The 15,978-nt window shown below is 37.7% G+C and overlaps 3 protein-coding genes across 3 annotated transcripts; 1 reads left to right on the top strand and 2 right to left on the bottom strand.

The window, feature by feature from the left end:
• Nucleotides 1-611: 611 nt before the first annotated feature.
• LOC121777598 (zinc finger CCCH domain-containing protein 14-like) lies at nucleotides 612-3,002 on the top strand. The gene is made up of 3 exons (XM_042174901.1): nucleotides 612-854; nucleotides 1,475-1,535; nucleotides 2,007-3,002. Exons 1-3 carry the CDS (start codon nucleotides 779-781, stop codon nucleotides 2,764-2,766), a joined length of 897 nt encoding a protein of 298 aa, XP_042030835.1. The 5' UTR covers nucleotides 612-778; the 3' UTR covers nucleotides 2,767-3,002.
• An 848-nt stretch (nucleotides 3,003-3,850) lies between these two features.
• LOC121776146 (protein EMSY-LIKE 3-like) lies at nucleotides 3,851-9,716 on the bottom strand. The gene is made up of 10 exons (XM_042173290.1): nucleotides 9,466-9,716; nucleotides 7,269-7,477; nucleotides 7,061-7,170; nucleotides 6,697-6,946; nucleotides 6,402-6,611; nucleotides 6,254-6,322; nucleotides 4,620-4,862; nucleotides 4,480-4,548; nucleotides 4,336-4,399; nucleotides 3,851-4,255 (listed from the first exon to the last, which is right to left on the bottom strand). Exons 1-10 carry the CDS (start codon nucleotides 9,494-9,496, stop codon nucleotides 4,209-4,211), a joined length of 1,302 nt encoding a protein of 433 aa, XP_042029224.1. The 5' UTR covers nucleotides 9,497-9,716; the 3' UTR covers nucleotides 3,851-4,208.
• Nucleotides 9,717-10,586: 870 nt separating this feature from the next.
• Nucleotides 10,587-13,001, bottom strand: LOC121776894 (G-type lectin S-receptor-like serine/threonine-protein kinase LECRK3). The gene has a single exon (XM_042174044.1). It carries the CDS (start codon nucleotides 12,999-13,001, stop codon nucleotides 10,587-10,589), a length of 2,415 nt encoding a protein of 804 aa, XP_042029978.1.
• Nucleotides 13,002-15,978: the final 2,977 nt, after the last annotated feature.

Raw genomic sequence — 15,978 nt, 5'->3', positions numbered from 1 at the left:
AAATTTTCTATTTAATTCTGGTCCCAAGTAGCGTCATAATCTTCAATTCTTATCATCTTAAATTCACCATTCCTACTTTTTAATTCCATCTAATAATTATTCTAAATCATTGAAACTTTATCAAATGCAAACTTATAATAAAAGGGTATTTCTAGTATATCATCCAATGATTAACATTCAATGTAGGGAATTAGTTGGGATTAATTATTACATTACATCTGAATGTATCACAAATTTATTTCGATTATATTAAATTAATTACAATTATATAAAGATTATTTGATATGCGCAGAAATGTAAGATTAATAATCATGAGTGTTATCTGAGTCGATCATGAACTGGGCTTCTAATGGGCTTGATGCGGGCCAATCATCGGTTACCAAAAAACTCAATCGCAGTCCTCTCACAACGACGAGCTCAGCCCAAGCCTAATTTTACAAGTTTAATTCAAATAAAAAAATTAATCAGTAAAATAAACTAATTGTAACAAAAGAAGGCTGGTATATATGCAGGCCAAGCCCAATTTGAAAGGCCCATTTATTTTAATAATCACAACATTAATTGTCATATAAAATCTGGAGCGACTCAATGCCTCGCACTTTTAACTGAATTTGAATCTAATTTCAGTTCCGGAAATCCTAGGGTTTTTTCTTCGCCTTTTTTTTATTTCAAAACTAAATTCCTTCAATTTCTGCGCATATCCTCGTGCGAATATTTTGTTTCTCTTCCAATTTTTTGTATTTTTTTTTATTTTTGCAATTTTGATATAGCAGTGATAATGGATTTCGGGCGCAAAAGGGGCAGACCAGACGCCGCCTTCTCTGGGAATGGAGGCTTCAAAAGGTCGAGAGAAGGTTAGAAATTTGAATTAACATATCTCTTTATCTCATTTTCTACGATTCGATTATTTTCGGCGGATACATATGTCTACTTTTTTATGTGTGCTGTTGATTTTCTGTACTTGAGCTATTTCTTTTGGATTTAGTACGATGCTTTACGTCAGTTGTTGGTTATGAGATAATTTGGTTGTTTGTTAAAGTTGAATCTCCTGATGGTAAAACTGTGAAGAGAGCAGTAAGCAGATTCCAGTGTCTTTGAATTATTTTTTCTACAAGAGGAATATTTGGGTAAATTGGGTAAGATTGAAACGATAATATTAACCTAAGGAATCTACATCTAAATTCGGTGTGTTTGTGTAGAGCTTTCTAGAAAATAACTGATCCACTTAACTATATGTAGTATGTTTTGTATTAGGCCTTTATGTTCTTGGTTATTGGGTATCAATTTTTACTGGGCATTGTCACTTAATGATTATTTAGGAAATTTCCCAAGTCTACCAGGAAAACACTATTGGTAAAATTTTACATATCTGCCATATGTTTTGGCATCATCACTGGATGAGGATGTTCTTTAATGATGGATGTAAAAGTCATTGAAATATTAACTGAGGAAAGAAATCAACTTTCTGGTACAGAAATGGACTCGTTTACAACTGGTGTAGGAAGCAAATCAAAGCCTTGCACGAAGTTTTTCAGGTTATAATCTTAATCTATGTGAACCATAAGCTTCTACTACTGAAGTATATTATTGTATTAAAATTGTGTATACAGGCAACCGAAAAGTATGTAAACTCATAAGTTGGTACAAGTTTCAAGGAGTGGTTGAAGCTTAAATCATTGGTTCCTGCCTCACAATGTGTAAATCATATTTGAACTGGATAAGCAGAAGCAAAGAATGCAAAATGCACCTTTTTTTATCCATTTATGTGTGGGCAGGTTTTGCGTCATCTTTCATGGAGACTAGTTTGGTTTGCGATAAAAAAATAAGGAACATTATATTCTGTAACTCTGTAACTCTGTAATAATGCATATTTACTGTGCATTTTTGTCTATTACTTTCTTCCCAGTTATTGGGACTTTGGTAACGGTTTGAGTCATTGACTGGAATATGATCATTGGAAGCTCTTTTGAATCTTGCTTCTCATTTCTATTATTTGGTGATTGCAGCACGGCAGGGTGCTCTTTTGGCGATGCTTGTCATTTTCAGCATTATGTTCCTGGGTACAGTGCGCACACCCAGTTAGCAAACATGGGTGTTAAGATTGCTGCGCCTGTTGGAAGGAATACACCATCCTTTTCTGATTCACCGTCCCCGAACATGAAAACAAAGCTTTGCAACAGGTTAAACACTCCTGAGGGATGCAGATATGGAAACAAATGCCACTTTGCCCATAGCGATATGGAGCTTGGCAAGCCAGCCACACCAGGCTTCGAAGATCAACGAATGAGAGGTGGGTATTCCCAACGCCATGAGGCATCCCAACATTCTGTGGGCAACTTTGGTGCATCAGCAACTGCTAAAATCAGCATTGACGCCTCCTTTGCTGGGCCTATTATTGGGAAAAATGGTGCCAACTCTAAGCAGATTTGTCGGCAGACTGGTGTGAAGCTTTCCATAAAGGAGCACGAGACAGATCCGAGTCAGCGGAATATTGAGCTTGAAGGAACATTCGATCAGATAAAGGAGGCTAGTTCGATGGTACGCCAACTCATTGTGAATATTACTGAATCGTCATCCGGCCATCAAGAGAATCATCATCATTCTATGGGAGGCTCGTATAGTCATGGTGGTCCACCAAGCAGCAGCAGCAGCAGCAGCCATTATAAGAAGAAGATGTGCGAGAAATTCCCCAAGGGATTGTGCACTTTCGGAGATAGATGCCATTTTGCTCATTCTGCTGCTGAATTACGGAACTCATTGGCTTAACCAGTTTGTGTAATCTGCTTCTTATTAACAAATTCAGCAGTATCATTAGTATTAGACATAAAAGCAGATAATGATTTCTATGTAGTGTGACATCAAATAATGTCAGACGACCTCATATTGTAAACAGCCAAATTCTATGGTTGCTGAAAATTTACTGTCTCTTCATCAGATTGGCTTTTCGTGCCTTTCTTTACTTTCTAGAAACCTATAACAATATAAAGGTGTTTGATTTCTTACTTCTTGATTAAATTTAATGTTTAACAAAAACTCATAATCATGGGTATTTTCCACATCCAAAATGTGTTGTGTGAAATCTTTGTAAAAAGAATACCTTGCACTCTAGCTTTTACCTCAGATGACATTTCTCTACCAATAACTCAGCAACTTAAACTAGTAATTACTTAAAACTAATGGTTACATGCAGAAAAAAAATTGATAATATCATATTGGTTATTAGTACTAGTTTACATTTAAATGATCAACTATAAATGATGCTATTTAATACTCGTTGTTTTGATTATTTTCTCATGCAATTTAATAGTAACTTGTTTCGACATAAACGATAGAAACTACAGCCATTCTAGGCAGTATTTGTTTTTTCTTAAATCTTTGGTACGTGTAAATTCACAACATTACACGGTGTAATGTTGTGAATTAATCTTTATTCTTCACGAATCTCTTCGTTCTTCTGTATTAAATTATTCGAAGGGTTTTCTATAGATTTGAGATTTTATTGCCATCGCAAACAGAGCAGGTATCCCGGCAGCCGCATCCCCTCCACCCCTTTGAGTGGTCTCTTCTTAGCCGAAGATGGCTTCATCATGCACATTAGACACCGTGGAAACAAATTGGGATTCTGATTTTACTTCGATTTATGAGTTACGTATTTACATATCTTTATACTAAGTTAAAAAATATATTGAGAGGCTGCTGTTGCCACTACATACCATTTATAACTAGTTCTAGTTGAGGAAGCAGTTGCGCAACTGTGGCAAATAAACACCTTTGTGGAACTAGTCGACGTCGGCATAATCAACACCACACATTATGATAAGTAGGTAGAAAAAGTGAAAGAAGGCCCGCAGATATAAACACTACTATTATTTTGTCAATGCCAAAATTTTAAATAAGAGAAGCTAAACCTCAACATGAACACAATTTGTACATGACTACACCTTAATGGCAACTGTTAGTGAACATATACGCACGCTAGCACTATCCAGTTAATGAAGGGAAACCGACCTGTAATGGCTTTCGCCTGAGAACTAAAACGGACAAACTATTACGAAACTTAGTTGAATTAAACCATTATACAACAAAATCCTGACGCCAGAGCTGGAACTTTACCATGTTGATGCATGATAGTTTGAAACAGACCTTCGTCGCCAGCACTACTCTATATATCTTTCCATCCATGTCGCCAATAATTTCAATGATGTCTATCATTCCCTATCCATAGCTTGTGCATGTAAAAAGCGCCCACCCTCATCTGTAATGACAAAAGTCCAAACTTTGTCATGAAAAAGAAATAAACAAGAAGCTTTCATTATTAGATCAAAAATAACATACCACTCTCCCCATCAGATAAATCACCGAGCCTTGCAATTGCCTCAGTAAGAGATTGTTCATGCTCCTGTTTTTTCAAAAGGTTAAACTTGCGGTTGTCCCATATAGAAACAACTAATAAAAATAAACAAAGTATCACTCTCTAACCTTTAGCACTTTCTTTGCCTTCTCTATCTCTACAGGGTCTGGATGATTAGCACTAAAAACTCTCTCTACCTATCACAGTTTAACAGTTAATATACACAAATCACCATAACAGTGAGTATGAAGTAGACCTAACTTTATACCTCCTTAATTAAAGTGTCGGTGTGAAGCAACTGAATATCATCTGGTCCCTTCTTTCCGATGCCATTCTGTGACGGTTGGAAGTCCTTTCTGGATTGACCTTTCACCATTCCCCGCCCTCTTCCAGCACCTGGAGCACTATCCCGCCCAAGATGTCTATTCGGTCCATGACCTGGTCCGCCGTAACCTCCATGATGGAAAATTCCAGGGTCTTCACCTTCCCACTGTATATCTTCAGGAGAAATCTACAAAGAGAATACCGATCATATAAGACTCTCATTCCAGTATGGAAAATCATCATCATCATCATTAATACAATCAATATCTTTCTTTATTTATTCATTCGTTTATCTTTTTATCCTTTTTTCCCTTCTTTGGGATACTTCCATGAATCTCAGGCCACACTGAAAGAAGCACCTATATTTCAATTATTATAAATCATTTTGTTTCGCCTTTATTTCTTTGTATTCTGCCTTTGATATTGTGTCAATGTCCTAGCCGCCAATATGAAATAAGGCTCAAGCAGAGCCAATCTTAGGCATCCTTCAGACATAGTCAACCTCCAAGTACTTCATGTAAATGCTCAAGAGGATTCACTCATTACTATGAGCATCAGATAATACCGACATGCAATGTTAGTAAGATTATCAAAGTCATGTCATGGCAGTGATAATGCAAGTCTACATTACAATAGAAAACGATGATATACAAGCATCAGAAACCTTGAGGTAGAACAAAATATTGTAACTGCATTGCATTTCCAAAGAAAAATTAGCAAGAACTCAACAGAAACCTATTTGGGTTTAAATCAATAACCTGAACAAACACATTCAAACCTGGCCCAAGATACAACAAATTGATGCATAATCAAAAGAAAAGAATTAATGAGCACTTTTTTTCTACAGAATTCTGTTGAAATGTTCAGCATTCATTATTTACTAATTTCAAAATTGGTCATCTACATTTGCTCGAACAATTGATCCTGCACAATAGGTGTGATAGCTTCTGCTCCTAAACAGTATGTTTTGGTATATATTTAGTGAACTAAATATCATTCTAACTATAAAAGTTAAAAAAATACTTGAATTTAAAAAAAAAAAACAAATATTAAAGAAAAATATATAAAAGGACATTCTTCTCCTTCTAATTTTAAATTTAAAATGCAATTAAGTTACTAATCTGGTTGAAATGTTGTTGACCATTAGCATACTGTTTAGGACCAGAAGCATCACACTTAATGTGTATGACCACAAAATTATTTCAGACAAATGTAAAGTAAAAATTTAGGACTTCAATCTTCTTTATTTAGTCCCAACATAAAGTAGAAAGTAGCATTCAATTAAGCCACCTTAGAGAAAAAGTCTACGTAGCCTATAGAATCTACAGATTCAAATCAAAGGTTCCACATGTAACATTATCAGAGCATCAGGTATTTCAAATTTTCACACACAACTTTGTTTAAATCATCAACCTGCATCTCACTCATGAAACTTAGATAATATTTGTTTTCTATTGAATATGTTTCTACCTCACATATTACAATAAAGAACACTAAAGATATCATAAACAAATAAATATAACGATCAAACAAATATATCCAAAATCTTATATGAAAGAATATAAAGTGTTTATCTACCTCAGTAAGGTCAACCCACTCTATTGTCTCATGATTAGTACCTAGATCATAAACAAGACAATGTCGTCCCTGGAAAAAGAGCATATGGAGATACTTGAGTACCAAGAAGTATTAAGGTAGTTTAAAAATCATTACAGGTTAGATATACCTCAATAGGATTATAATTAGTTATAACAGCTTCATAGAAGTTATTATCATCAGGCCACCTAGTCCTGACTTTCCTTCCAATCAATGAATCAAATGATGCTCCTTCTAAAGGTTCAGTTGCAAGGCCACCAGCCATACGGTTACTAAATTGACCCCTTCCAGCTGGACCGGAAGGATACTGCATTTTCATTGAAGATGCACCAGGAGGCATCTGCAAAGTAAAACATGTTATAAACACAAATTAGTAACGGAAGGTGTCTAGCATTAGCAGTTTAACAGCGAAACTTTTAACTCACTGATTTATGCTTTTTCCCTTTCGCACCCATCATGGGTCCACGCTTAGCTGCTGATGAAGATGGCTGATTAGCTGCAGCCATTGACTGGGGATGGAAAGGAGTTGGCCCACCAAAAGACTGAGAAGGTAACGAGGAAGCTATCTTCTGTTTCTTGCGAGAAGCTGAGATGGATGGACTAGGTACCGGTTCAAGGCTGGCTTGAGTAGCATTATGCATGACCGGTTGAAGAGCACCCGACTGTCTCCATTCCCTGATCGTGTTTCCCAAATTTTGGGTGGAAAACAGAAAAGTTATTTCATCAGATTAATGAACTCATACGTTCCTTTCCAGTAAGTAAATAAAACTCTCTTCACATATATAAAACCTTATCCTTCGAATTGTTTCATCTGCATTAACCCTGTTTAGGAGGTCCCTGTGCTCTTCGTTTGATAATCTTAATTCTTTCCTAAGCTCGGTAATTAAACCTTCCTTCTCCTGAATTATAGATTTAACGTCATTTATAATGATCATAAAAATATACTGGAGTAATATTTTATCCACAGGCCAAATATATATTTAAAATATAGGCTTACCCAAGAAATGGCATCAGCTTGAGCTTTAAAGGCTCTTAAAACTGAACTGTATGCTTCTTGCTCAAGCTGGTGAATTTTAGCTTCCATATCAGACTCTTCATACATCCTGGGATATGGCATAGAACCCACAGCAGCAGGTCTTCCATTACCAGAAATGCGACCTCTTGACATTCTATTTTGATGTGGTGGGGGGAAATCATCATCAGTTCCTGAAGCAACACCAAAATGAAAAGAGGAGAGGAGACTCAGATCCCTCAAAGCTCATAGAGTTACGACTAAGTCCATAAAAGGAGAGCTCGGACCCTCTGAATACTAATAATAACTGTAGCTTTTGATCTACCCCATTAGAAAGGTCATGAGAGATTGGAATAGAAACGGCAAGTGTATATATCGTCATCAAAAGGAAAGGCAATCTTGATTTCAATATGAAAAAAGAAATTTATTTAGCAGTCCATAATCTAACGCTTATCAAACTGAAATTTATTGATAAACAACTGGGATAGACTTTTCTGTCCGTTTAATATACAGGAGATCACCTCTCAAAATATGAAAACTAGGTGGACACAGCATACCCATTAACCATTTTCAAGGTGCTATGATGCTTCACATCTCAATTCTTACTAAATTTTGGCATCCATGCCCACTGAGATAACTGAACAAATAAAGATCTGGTACCTAGTTTTCTGAATCACGAACAGGATTTGCGCCTGTGATTTTATATCTCTACAGCGTATAAAAAAAATAGGGAAAAAGCAAATACCTCCACTTTAACTACTAATGCTTGGCTGATAAGATTGCAGACTAGATTATTCTACTAATTTTCAGATTCAAATGACCAAAAGGAAAGAGTTACAAGAAGAAGCATATGCTTCTCATGATACAGGGTTTCAATTTGTTGTACAAATGGCCTTGTGGGATGCATATAAAGATGATAGCTCCTGGAAAAATCAATGCTGCATCATAAACCTACTCCTGGATATGCACATTTTAATTCAAATGATGGCAACCAGATATCCCACTCTAGAAATGGAAGAAACACACCCCAAATGGATATTGAGTAAAGATATAGGCATTGACATTCAGGGTGAAATTGCCACTAAAATTATTGGAATTACTTCCAAGGCACAGAAATATACCAATAACCCATCATGTTCATAAATTACAGTAACTGCTTAAGCCTTCTCCGAGAAGAAAATGAAATACTCATACAAAAGTATTTCCTCACGCTTAATGGACATTCACCAAGTTTAAACTTTCTGACTGATATTTATCGCGATAAGGACAACTCCACCATGACATATAGCGAGCTAGCCACACAACATAGCAAAAGACCAAAGCAAACAGTGGACTCAAAATGCTCCTTTTGCAAACCGAGTATAATAAAAGGCCATCTTTATTCCTGTACTAGCTTACATTTTCAAAAGAAAGTAGAGTACATAAATAATCTCACAAACAAAAAATTATTCAAACTATGCTGCAGTATACATGATCTGAATAATCTGCAAGTTGCAGAATAAGAGCATCAGCAGTGGCGGACGTCACCGCGTAATTCCCACCGGCGTGCGGGAATTCCGTGGCGGACGTCCGCCATTGTGCGTGGCATGCACGGATACGGAATTCCGTCGAGGAATTCGCAGTTCCGCGGCGTTCCGCGGAATTCCGTGGGGAATTCCGTGCGAACGTCCGCCATTGCGTTGACTCCCACGGACGTCCGCGCGGAATTCCCGTTTATTGCATTAAATGTTTTTTTATTGTGGGAAGTCCGTCGGGAATTCCGCGGGGAATTCCGCCACTGTACAGTGAGAAGTCCGTATGATGTGGCATGAGGTGTTTTTGGAAATTCCGCGGGGGAATTCCGCCGGGAGCTCCGTGCCACTGCTGATGCTTAAGGCAGAATTTTGATATGTACATCAACTTATTGCACTGGATGCCCCATAAATCATTCAGCTAGTTAGAGAAGCCAAACAAGACATTCCCAAAATCCGTTCTTGAAAGTAAAATTCAAGAACACCCATTCCCAATGGCAATTGTATGGATGGAATAACCAGTCAATTTACAAGATTTCACTATCACAACAATGCACATAACTTCGCAAACCCTAACACCAACATTATTTACAAACCCCCCAAAAAATAAACTAATTCCCAATAAAAACAAATAACAACGGAGCGGTGAAAAATTATACTCAATTACTGACCGCTACTGTCGTAAGGCCCGTACTCGTCCATAGCCAGCTTCTGGAGATCGAGGATTCGCAATTGGTTATAGCTATGAGCTATGAAACCCTAGCAGCAACTCCGAAAATTGCAACCGCGGCGCAGAAAAATCTCGAGAATGTTGGCAATTCGGCGAGTTCAACACAACGCAATAAGCGTATACGATTGAAGGATCGGAATTTGTACGTAGAATTAGCGAGCTTGAGAGTGTGTTGAGATACGCGGACGTGAAATAGGTTTATTGTATTGAAATAAAGAAGAGGGTTTTGAATTCCGCCTCTAATTTTGTTGTTTTCGGTTCGGAAGCGAGTTGACTCGCCTACGGACTCATTTCCCACGTGGGGATTCCAGAACGAATTATTTATTTTTTTCTCTTTTTTTTCGTTCCATCCTTTTTCTTTCTTTAATTTTTATTTCCCTATTTAATATTTTAATTGTACTACTACTAATCAGTTTTTTTAAATTAAAATAAAGTACATGGACACCATTTAAGGTGCCTATAAATCAGCGCAGGGAATAGTCATTGAACACGCATGTGGATACCCTTGATAATTACTACAAAAAAAAAGTACATGGCATACTATTTTTTCTCTATAAACGAGAGATTTCATAAATAAATAAGAACGTCAAATTTAGTTGAAGATGGTACACTTCCCGGTGTACATTCTTAATTGGAGATCAAAAACATATAGTACTATAATGAAACAATAATTTGGATTTAATTGGATGAGAAGTAATCGTCCCACATTTACTACCATTTACTATAGTATGAACTTACTCATAGCATTATCTGTATCAATGTATGAACATCATTTACTTTGCATGCCAGAATGATTTTTCCTTATCATTGCAGATATAAGTGGTAGTAATAAATATATGTATGAAACATGTTTGAATATCTAGTTTCCAAGATAATAATGAAGAAAACACAAATACTCATACAGTAGTACACTCCAAAGGAAATGGCAAAATCACCTTAAATATTACAAAATTTTATAGTACATCTTTTATATCTATATTATATGGCAGTGGAGTATTTTGTTAAGTTAGAATTGTACTATAATTACTAGTATAACATAGTACTCCATTATATATGATGTATCTAAGTTGAACAAGATGATATAAAGATGGAAGGGGGAGGAGGCACAGAGACTGGAGCCACCCCTTCAAGCATCTGAGCAACTCTTCTCATTGATGGCCTCAAACTAGCTTCCTCTTGAATGCACCAAATCCCCACCATCACCACCCTCTCCACACTCCTCATCTCATTCCTTGCCTCCTCATCATTCTCCACCAATGCATCCACTCTCTTCTTGCTGTAGCACTCGTACACCCAATCAATCAACGCCTCGTCCTCGTCCCCCATCGCGAATCCCACGCTCGAGGTGCAGCAGATGATCTCAAGCAGCATCACCCCGAAGCTATACACATCCACTTTGGTGCTCACAGAAGCCTTCCTAAACCATTCCGGTGCAAAGTACCCCACCGTCCCTCTAATATGAGTCCTTGCAGCACGGCTCTGCTCGGCCAGTAAGAGCTTCGCCATGCCAAAGTCGGATATCTTTGGAGCGAGGTACTCGTCCAGGAGGATGTTCTGAGGCTTCACATCACAGTGTATGATCTGGGAGCTGCACTCTTCGTGCAAGTAGGCCAGCCCTCGTGCAACGCCAAGCGCAATCTGCATTCGCTGGTTCCAATGAGGCTTTGTTAGGCCGAAGAGCCGGTCACCTAGAGAGCCGTTGCTCATGTACTCGTACACCAAAAGGCGGTGATCTCCCTCGTTGCAGTAGCCAAGCAAGGTCACTAAGTTCTTGTGGTGAGTCTGTCCAATCGCCTTCACTTCCGTTGCAAACTCCTTTTCTCCCTGCTTCTCCACCTTGTCGAGCCTCTTGATCGCGATGTATCTCTTCGACTCATATCCTTTATAGACAGCTCCAAAAGACCCTCGGCCTAGATTCGCCTTGAAGCCACCACTTGCCTCCTCGAGCTCCTTATACGAGTACACTCTCATACCATACACAGTTGAGTTAGATGACTTCAGATTCAACAACTTATTATGATACACCAAAAAAGAAACCACTCCTATAGCTCCTAGCAGAAGACAGTTGAGGAAAATTGAGCTTCCGAGAAAAGCTGATAGAAGGATAACTGCAGCGGACCGATCATTTCTTGCAGGACACGACGAGGCTGCTGTCACATTGTTCCGTGGGACCTTAATCAAGGCTATCCTGTTCACATCTTTGGACTGTCTTCCATTCGAGAGAGGAAACCGTTTCTTCCAACATCTGTTCTTGTTGTAGATTGCAGCTGCACAGAAACAATCGCGGAGGCAGAGCTGCTTGCAGGCCTCTTTATTCACATCCGGCCCTTCCTGAAGCTCATAATCTGTAAAAGGCCAGTCAGTGTTGTTGAGTTCCTTAAACTCTACTGACTCAGAGTCGGTTTCCCATCCGTTAAGGTAGCAGCTAGGCGACGGAAAGTCTGGTTTGCACCCTCCAAAGGAATTGAGTGGATCCAGAAGAGAGTATCCCTGGGGGCACAAACAGCTAGGCTTGCCATTGGAATTGACACAGTAGCTGTTGTATCCACAAGCTCCACTTCCAATGTTCCCTAAGACCGCGCTGCAAATATCTTCTGGAGTTGTTTGGACAACGGACCAAGACGAAGGGCAACTTCCAACAGCAGCAGAGTTTCCTCTCTGGCGATGATAGTGCCTGAAAACTCCATCAGCATCAAGCCTAGCAAGGAACCAAAAATCCTGCCTTGACCCCATGTTGTTAGTAGTGAGGTTGTATGTTTTTTCGTTGCGTGCTGATTGTATGTATATGTAACCGGCCTCATCAAAGACGAGCTGGGAGTGGATTTTATTAGTTCCACTAGCCCAATAATCACCGTTTACATCCTGTGTAGGCAAAAATATAGTGTAGAGCACAAGGTTCCCATCATTTTGCATCCGCAGCTGGAATCTTCCATTCGAGTAATCGGTGTCTGACAGGCGAGAAGTGAGGTTTCCGCCCGTGCTTAGCCGCTGAGAGGGCAAGATGGTGTCGGTAGGGACGTTGAAGGTCTCCCAAACGGGAGCAGGGCTCGTTGCATTCATTAGCACAAAGTTTCCTGAATCGAGCATGGCAGCGCAGCTCGCTGTTTGGCTCCCTATGTTGGCCTTCCATAGTTCGACATCTTGATTGTTGTAGAGAATGAGCTGGCCTTCGTTAGTAAGCTGGATTTTCGATCTGCGGGGAACTGGATGATCGTTCTTGGACCAAACTATGGTTTGTTCTGGTATTTTGTTGAACCATATTGATAGCAAGAACCGGTCTTCGTCGTTGGGGGCAGAGTGGGGGAGAAGACGAAAGCCAAAGGCGAACTCCTCGGAAGGCGAAAGCCATGGAGAGTCGTCGCTACCGGCAGATATGGCAGCTGAGTTTGGCTTTATGGGGCAGTTGGTTTGGCTAGCTGCAAGAATAGCTGACAGGAAAAGAACTATTAAAAGGAGCAGTGTGTGTGCAATGGCCATATCTTAACATATCAGATGATTTCCTTTTATTTATAAGTTGATAGAATTTTACGATTCAAAGGAGATAAAAAGAGTTTTCTAGTGGATTGAAAAGTATTCAAGGACATTCAATTAGAGAGTTGGGGCAGGATAGCCTTGTCTTGACATGTGTGTAACCCAAAACATTTTTAGACAAATGTTAATAACCTGAAAGTTTGAAACTGTCCAAGGATACATTGCCAACAATTTGGGGTGTTCACGCAATTGACTTCTTTGATTTACTACCTCAAAAGTCCTTGTAAGTAAAAGACAAAAAATATCTGTAATAGCTTCGTTTGCCTTTCAAACCAACAAGACATTTTCAACTCCAGTAAAACTGAATGAAAATGTGACACAACTACCAATTCGATCTAGAGCTTTTTTTTATTATTAAAATTCATTGTTTTACTACTCTTCATTAAGAATTTCGGATTGCATTTATCTAAAATAAGTAAGTTGACAAAATGCATTAGCATAAATTAAAATTAATTTTATATTTGTATGTTCTACTAATCAATTGAAACATTTATGCTATAGTACTACATGTATGTATATACTAAAGAGGACAATGCTTCAATCTGCATTTTGGAATGTTTCACGCAAAAATAAATAAGAAAAACAAAATTCCTTTTATTTAAATCCAAATGTTTTGGATCTAAAATTATGGGCTTTCACATGGAGTCTTCCAACATATACCTACACAACAATTTATCTGGGCTTATTTCTATTGGGCTCAACATTAGATTCGGCCCAAAACCTACTACAGTCAGCTAAGCCCAAATTTTAATCCCTCGTTTTTATCCTCGTTTGTTTATAAAGGTTATGATCGGATGTATCCTAACTTTTAATGATTTTATACATTTTATTTTGAGTTCTGAAATTTATCAATTTTATCCATAATCTACACTATATCCCAAAAATTTCAATATTAATTATCAAAATGTTTTTTTTTTTAAATTATCAAGATGTCTCTCCAACAATGAATTGTGACATGACGTGTCAAACGATGATCTATTATTTTGCTCCTAAAAATAAGTTGTATACATAGATATTACTAATATATTTTTAATTTATAAAAAAATAATTATTTGAAAACACTGATTACATTGCTATAAGATTGTGACAGAGTTTGTAAATAAAAAAAATTGGAATATAATTATACAATTACTAAAAGTTAGAGTAAAATATAATATTCCAAAAATTGAAATGAAATTACTGAAATTAATAAAATTATTTAAGGTCAACAATCATTCTTTAGAATTCCATATAGGTTGTAGGAACCACATGGGATATTCTACCATATTTTATTTCGTGTTCCTGTTCTACAATCAACTTAGTTTAGTTTTCAAATAAGTTTTATATATCAATATCTTGTATTTTAAATTGTATATATTCTTTAGGCTTCGTTGATCTAGCTAAAGTTTATCATAATATTTCTTGCTAATCTTCAATTGATGATTAATCATTTGTAAAGAGTGTAATTTTTTCAAAATGTAATTACAGTTTTTTTTAATCAAAAGGCTCAACCCAGGCAATTCAAAACAACTAATCTAAAGCATAAGGGCATCCACAATGGGACGGATGTCCCGGTGGACATCCCGACGGACTTCCCAAAAACACCTTCTGCCACTTCATAAGGACATCCCACTGCACTGCCACGTCATAAGGACATCCCACTACACAATGGCGGACATCCCCGAGGACATTCTGACGGACATCCACAAAAAACAATAAAAAATCAGGACGTTCGTCGTGTCAACGCAATGGCAGACGTCCCGGAAAGCCGCGGAACTCCGGTGTCCGCAGCGGATGTCCGTATCCGTATGCATGCTGCCTAATGGCGGACGTCCGGCACGCCGGTCCGACGTCCGCTGGGACATCCGCCATTGTGGATGCTCTAAGAAGCCTAATGTCAATGCAAATCTTACAACCAACCAAACATACGGTCCCTCAACGAAGCATACAAAACACGCAACAAACTCAAACAACAAACAAGATTGCAAAACAAATTAAGTACAAAGCAACAAACCGAAGACAAGAAGAAAATCGCCTCTTCAATGATCTTTTATTGCATTCTTGCTCCTAAGCTTGTAGTCCGACCATATTCTAATCTAGACCAACTCCTCATACATTTGCTCTAAAAGAAAGGAAAATTTTGGACACCACCATTTGATCCACGAACCTGGCCTCCAAAGCAATAACCTTTTCTCCATCTCCCAATTCGGGTCCATCTTCTCAAAGATAACTTTGTTCCTAAGCTACCAAATAGTAATTAGACTTCATTATACCTATTTTTTTAACCATAAATTTCGTTAAAATGTTAAATAAATTAGAGCACATTGGGATACAACAGACTAGCCTTCTCTAATTATAAAATAGAAATAGTAAAAGATATATCTAAACAAAAATAAACATACACAGTGAATTCATTAGTGTCCTAACACATGAAACAAAAAATGCAGTTGCAAACAATTTAATTGTATAAAAGGAAAATGATAGACTCAAACCCCACAGAGAATTATTTTTCTTTCCTATCAAAGACAGCCACAAATGAAATTATACATACATTGGTAGGTCCAAAAAGTGATGAAATTGATTGGTTAATAACCCCACAAAAGTATTGCTTGACAAACAATATATGGTCCATGAGTGGTAGAGTCACTCCTTTTTACACTATGTATATATCCTCAAAAGGTATAAGAAAAATAGGGCCCAAAATACAAAGTCATTGGGATTAATGGGAGTTCAACAAATTGGATGTGATTAAATGCACATGACAAGGAGACAATCTCCACATGCTAAATAACATGGGTTTTTCTTTTATTTGTTTCCTAAAATCATAACATTTTTTGTTTTGGTTTCTCATATTCTACTCATCCCATCCATCTAAAGTGCATTTAACCTATCCTACTCATTTCCAGTAATCACAAGACTTTGAGTCCACACAACTATATAACTT

The sequence above is a fragment of the Salvia splendens genome, chromosome 18 (genome assembly GCF_004379255.2).
Source record: "Salvia splendens isolate huo1 chromosome 18, SspV2, whole genome shotgun sequence".
Classification (NCBI taxonomy): Eukaryota; Viridiplantae; Streptophyta; class Magnoliopsida; order Lamiales; family Lamiaceae; genus Salvia; species Salvia splendens.
This window is presented reverse-complemented; position numbering and strand designations above follow the sequence as displayed.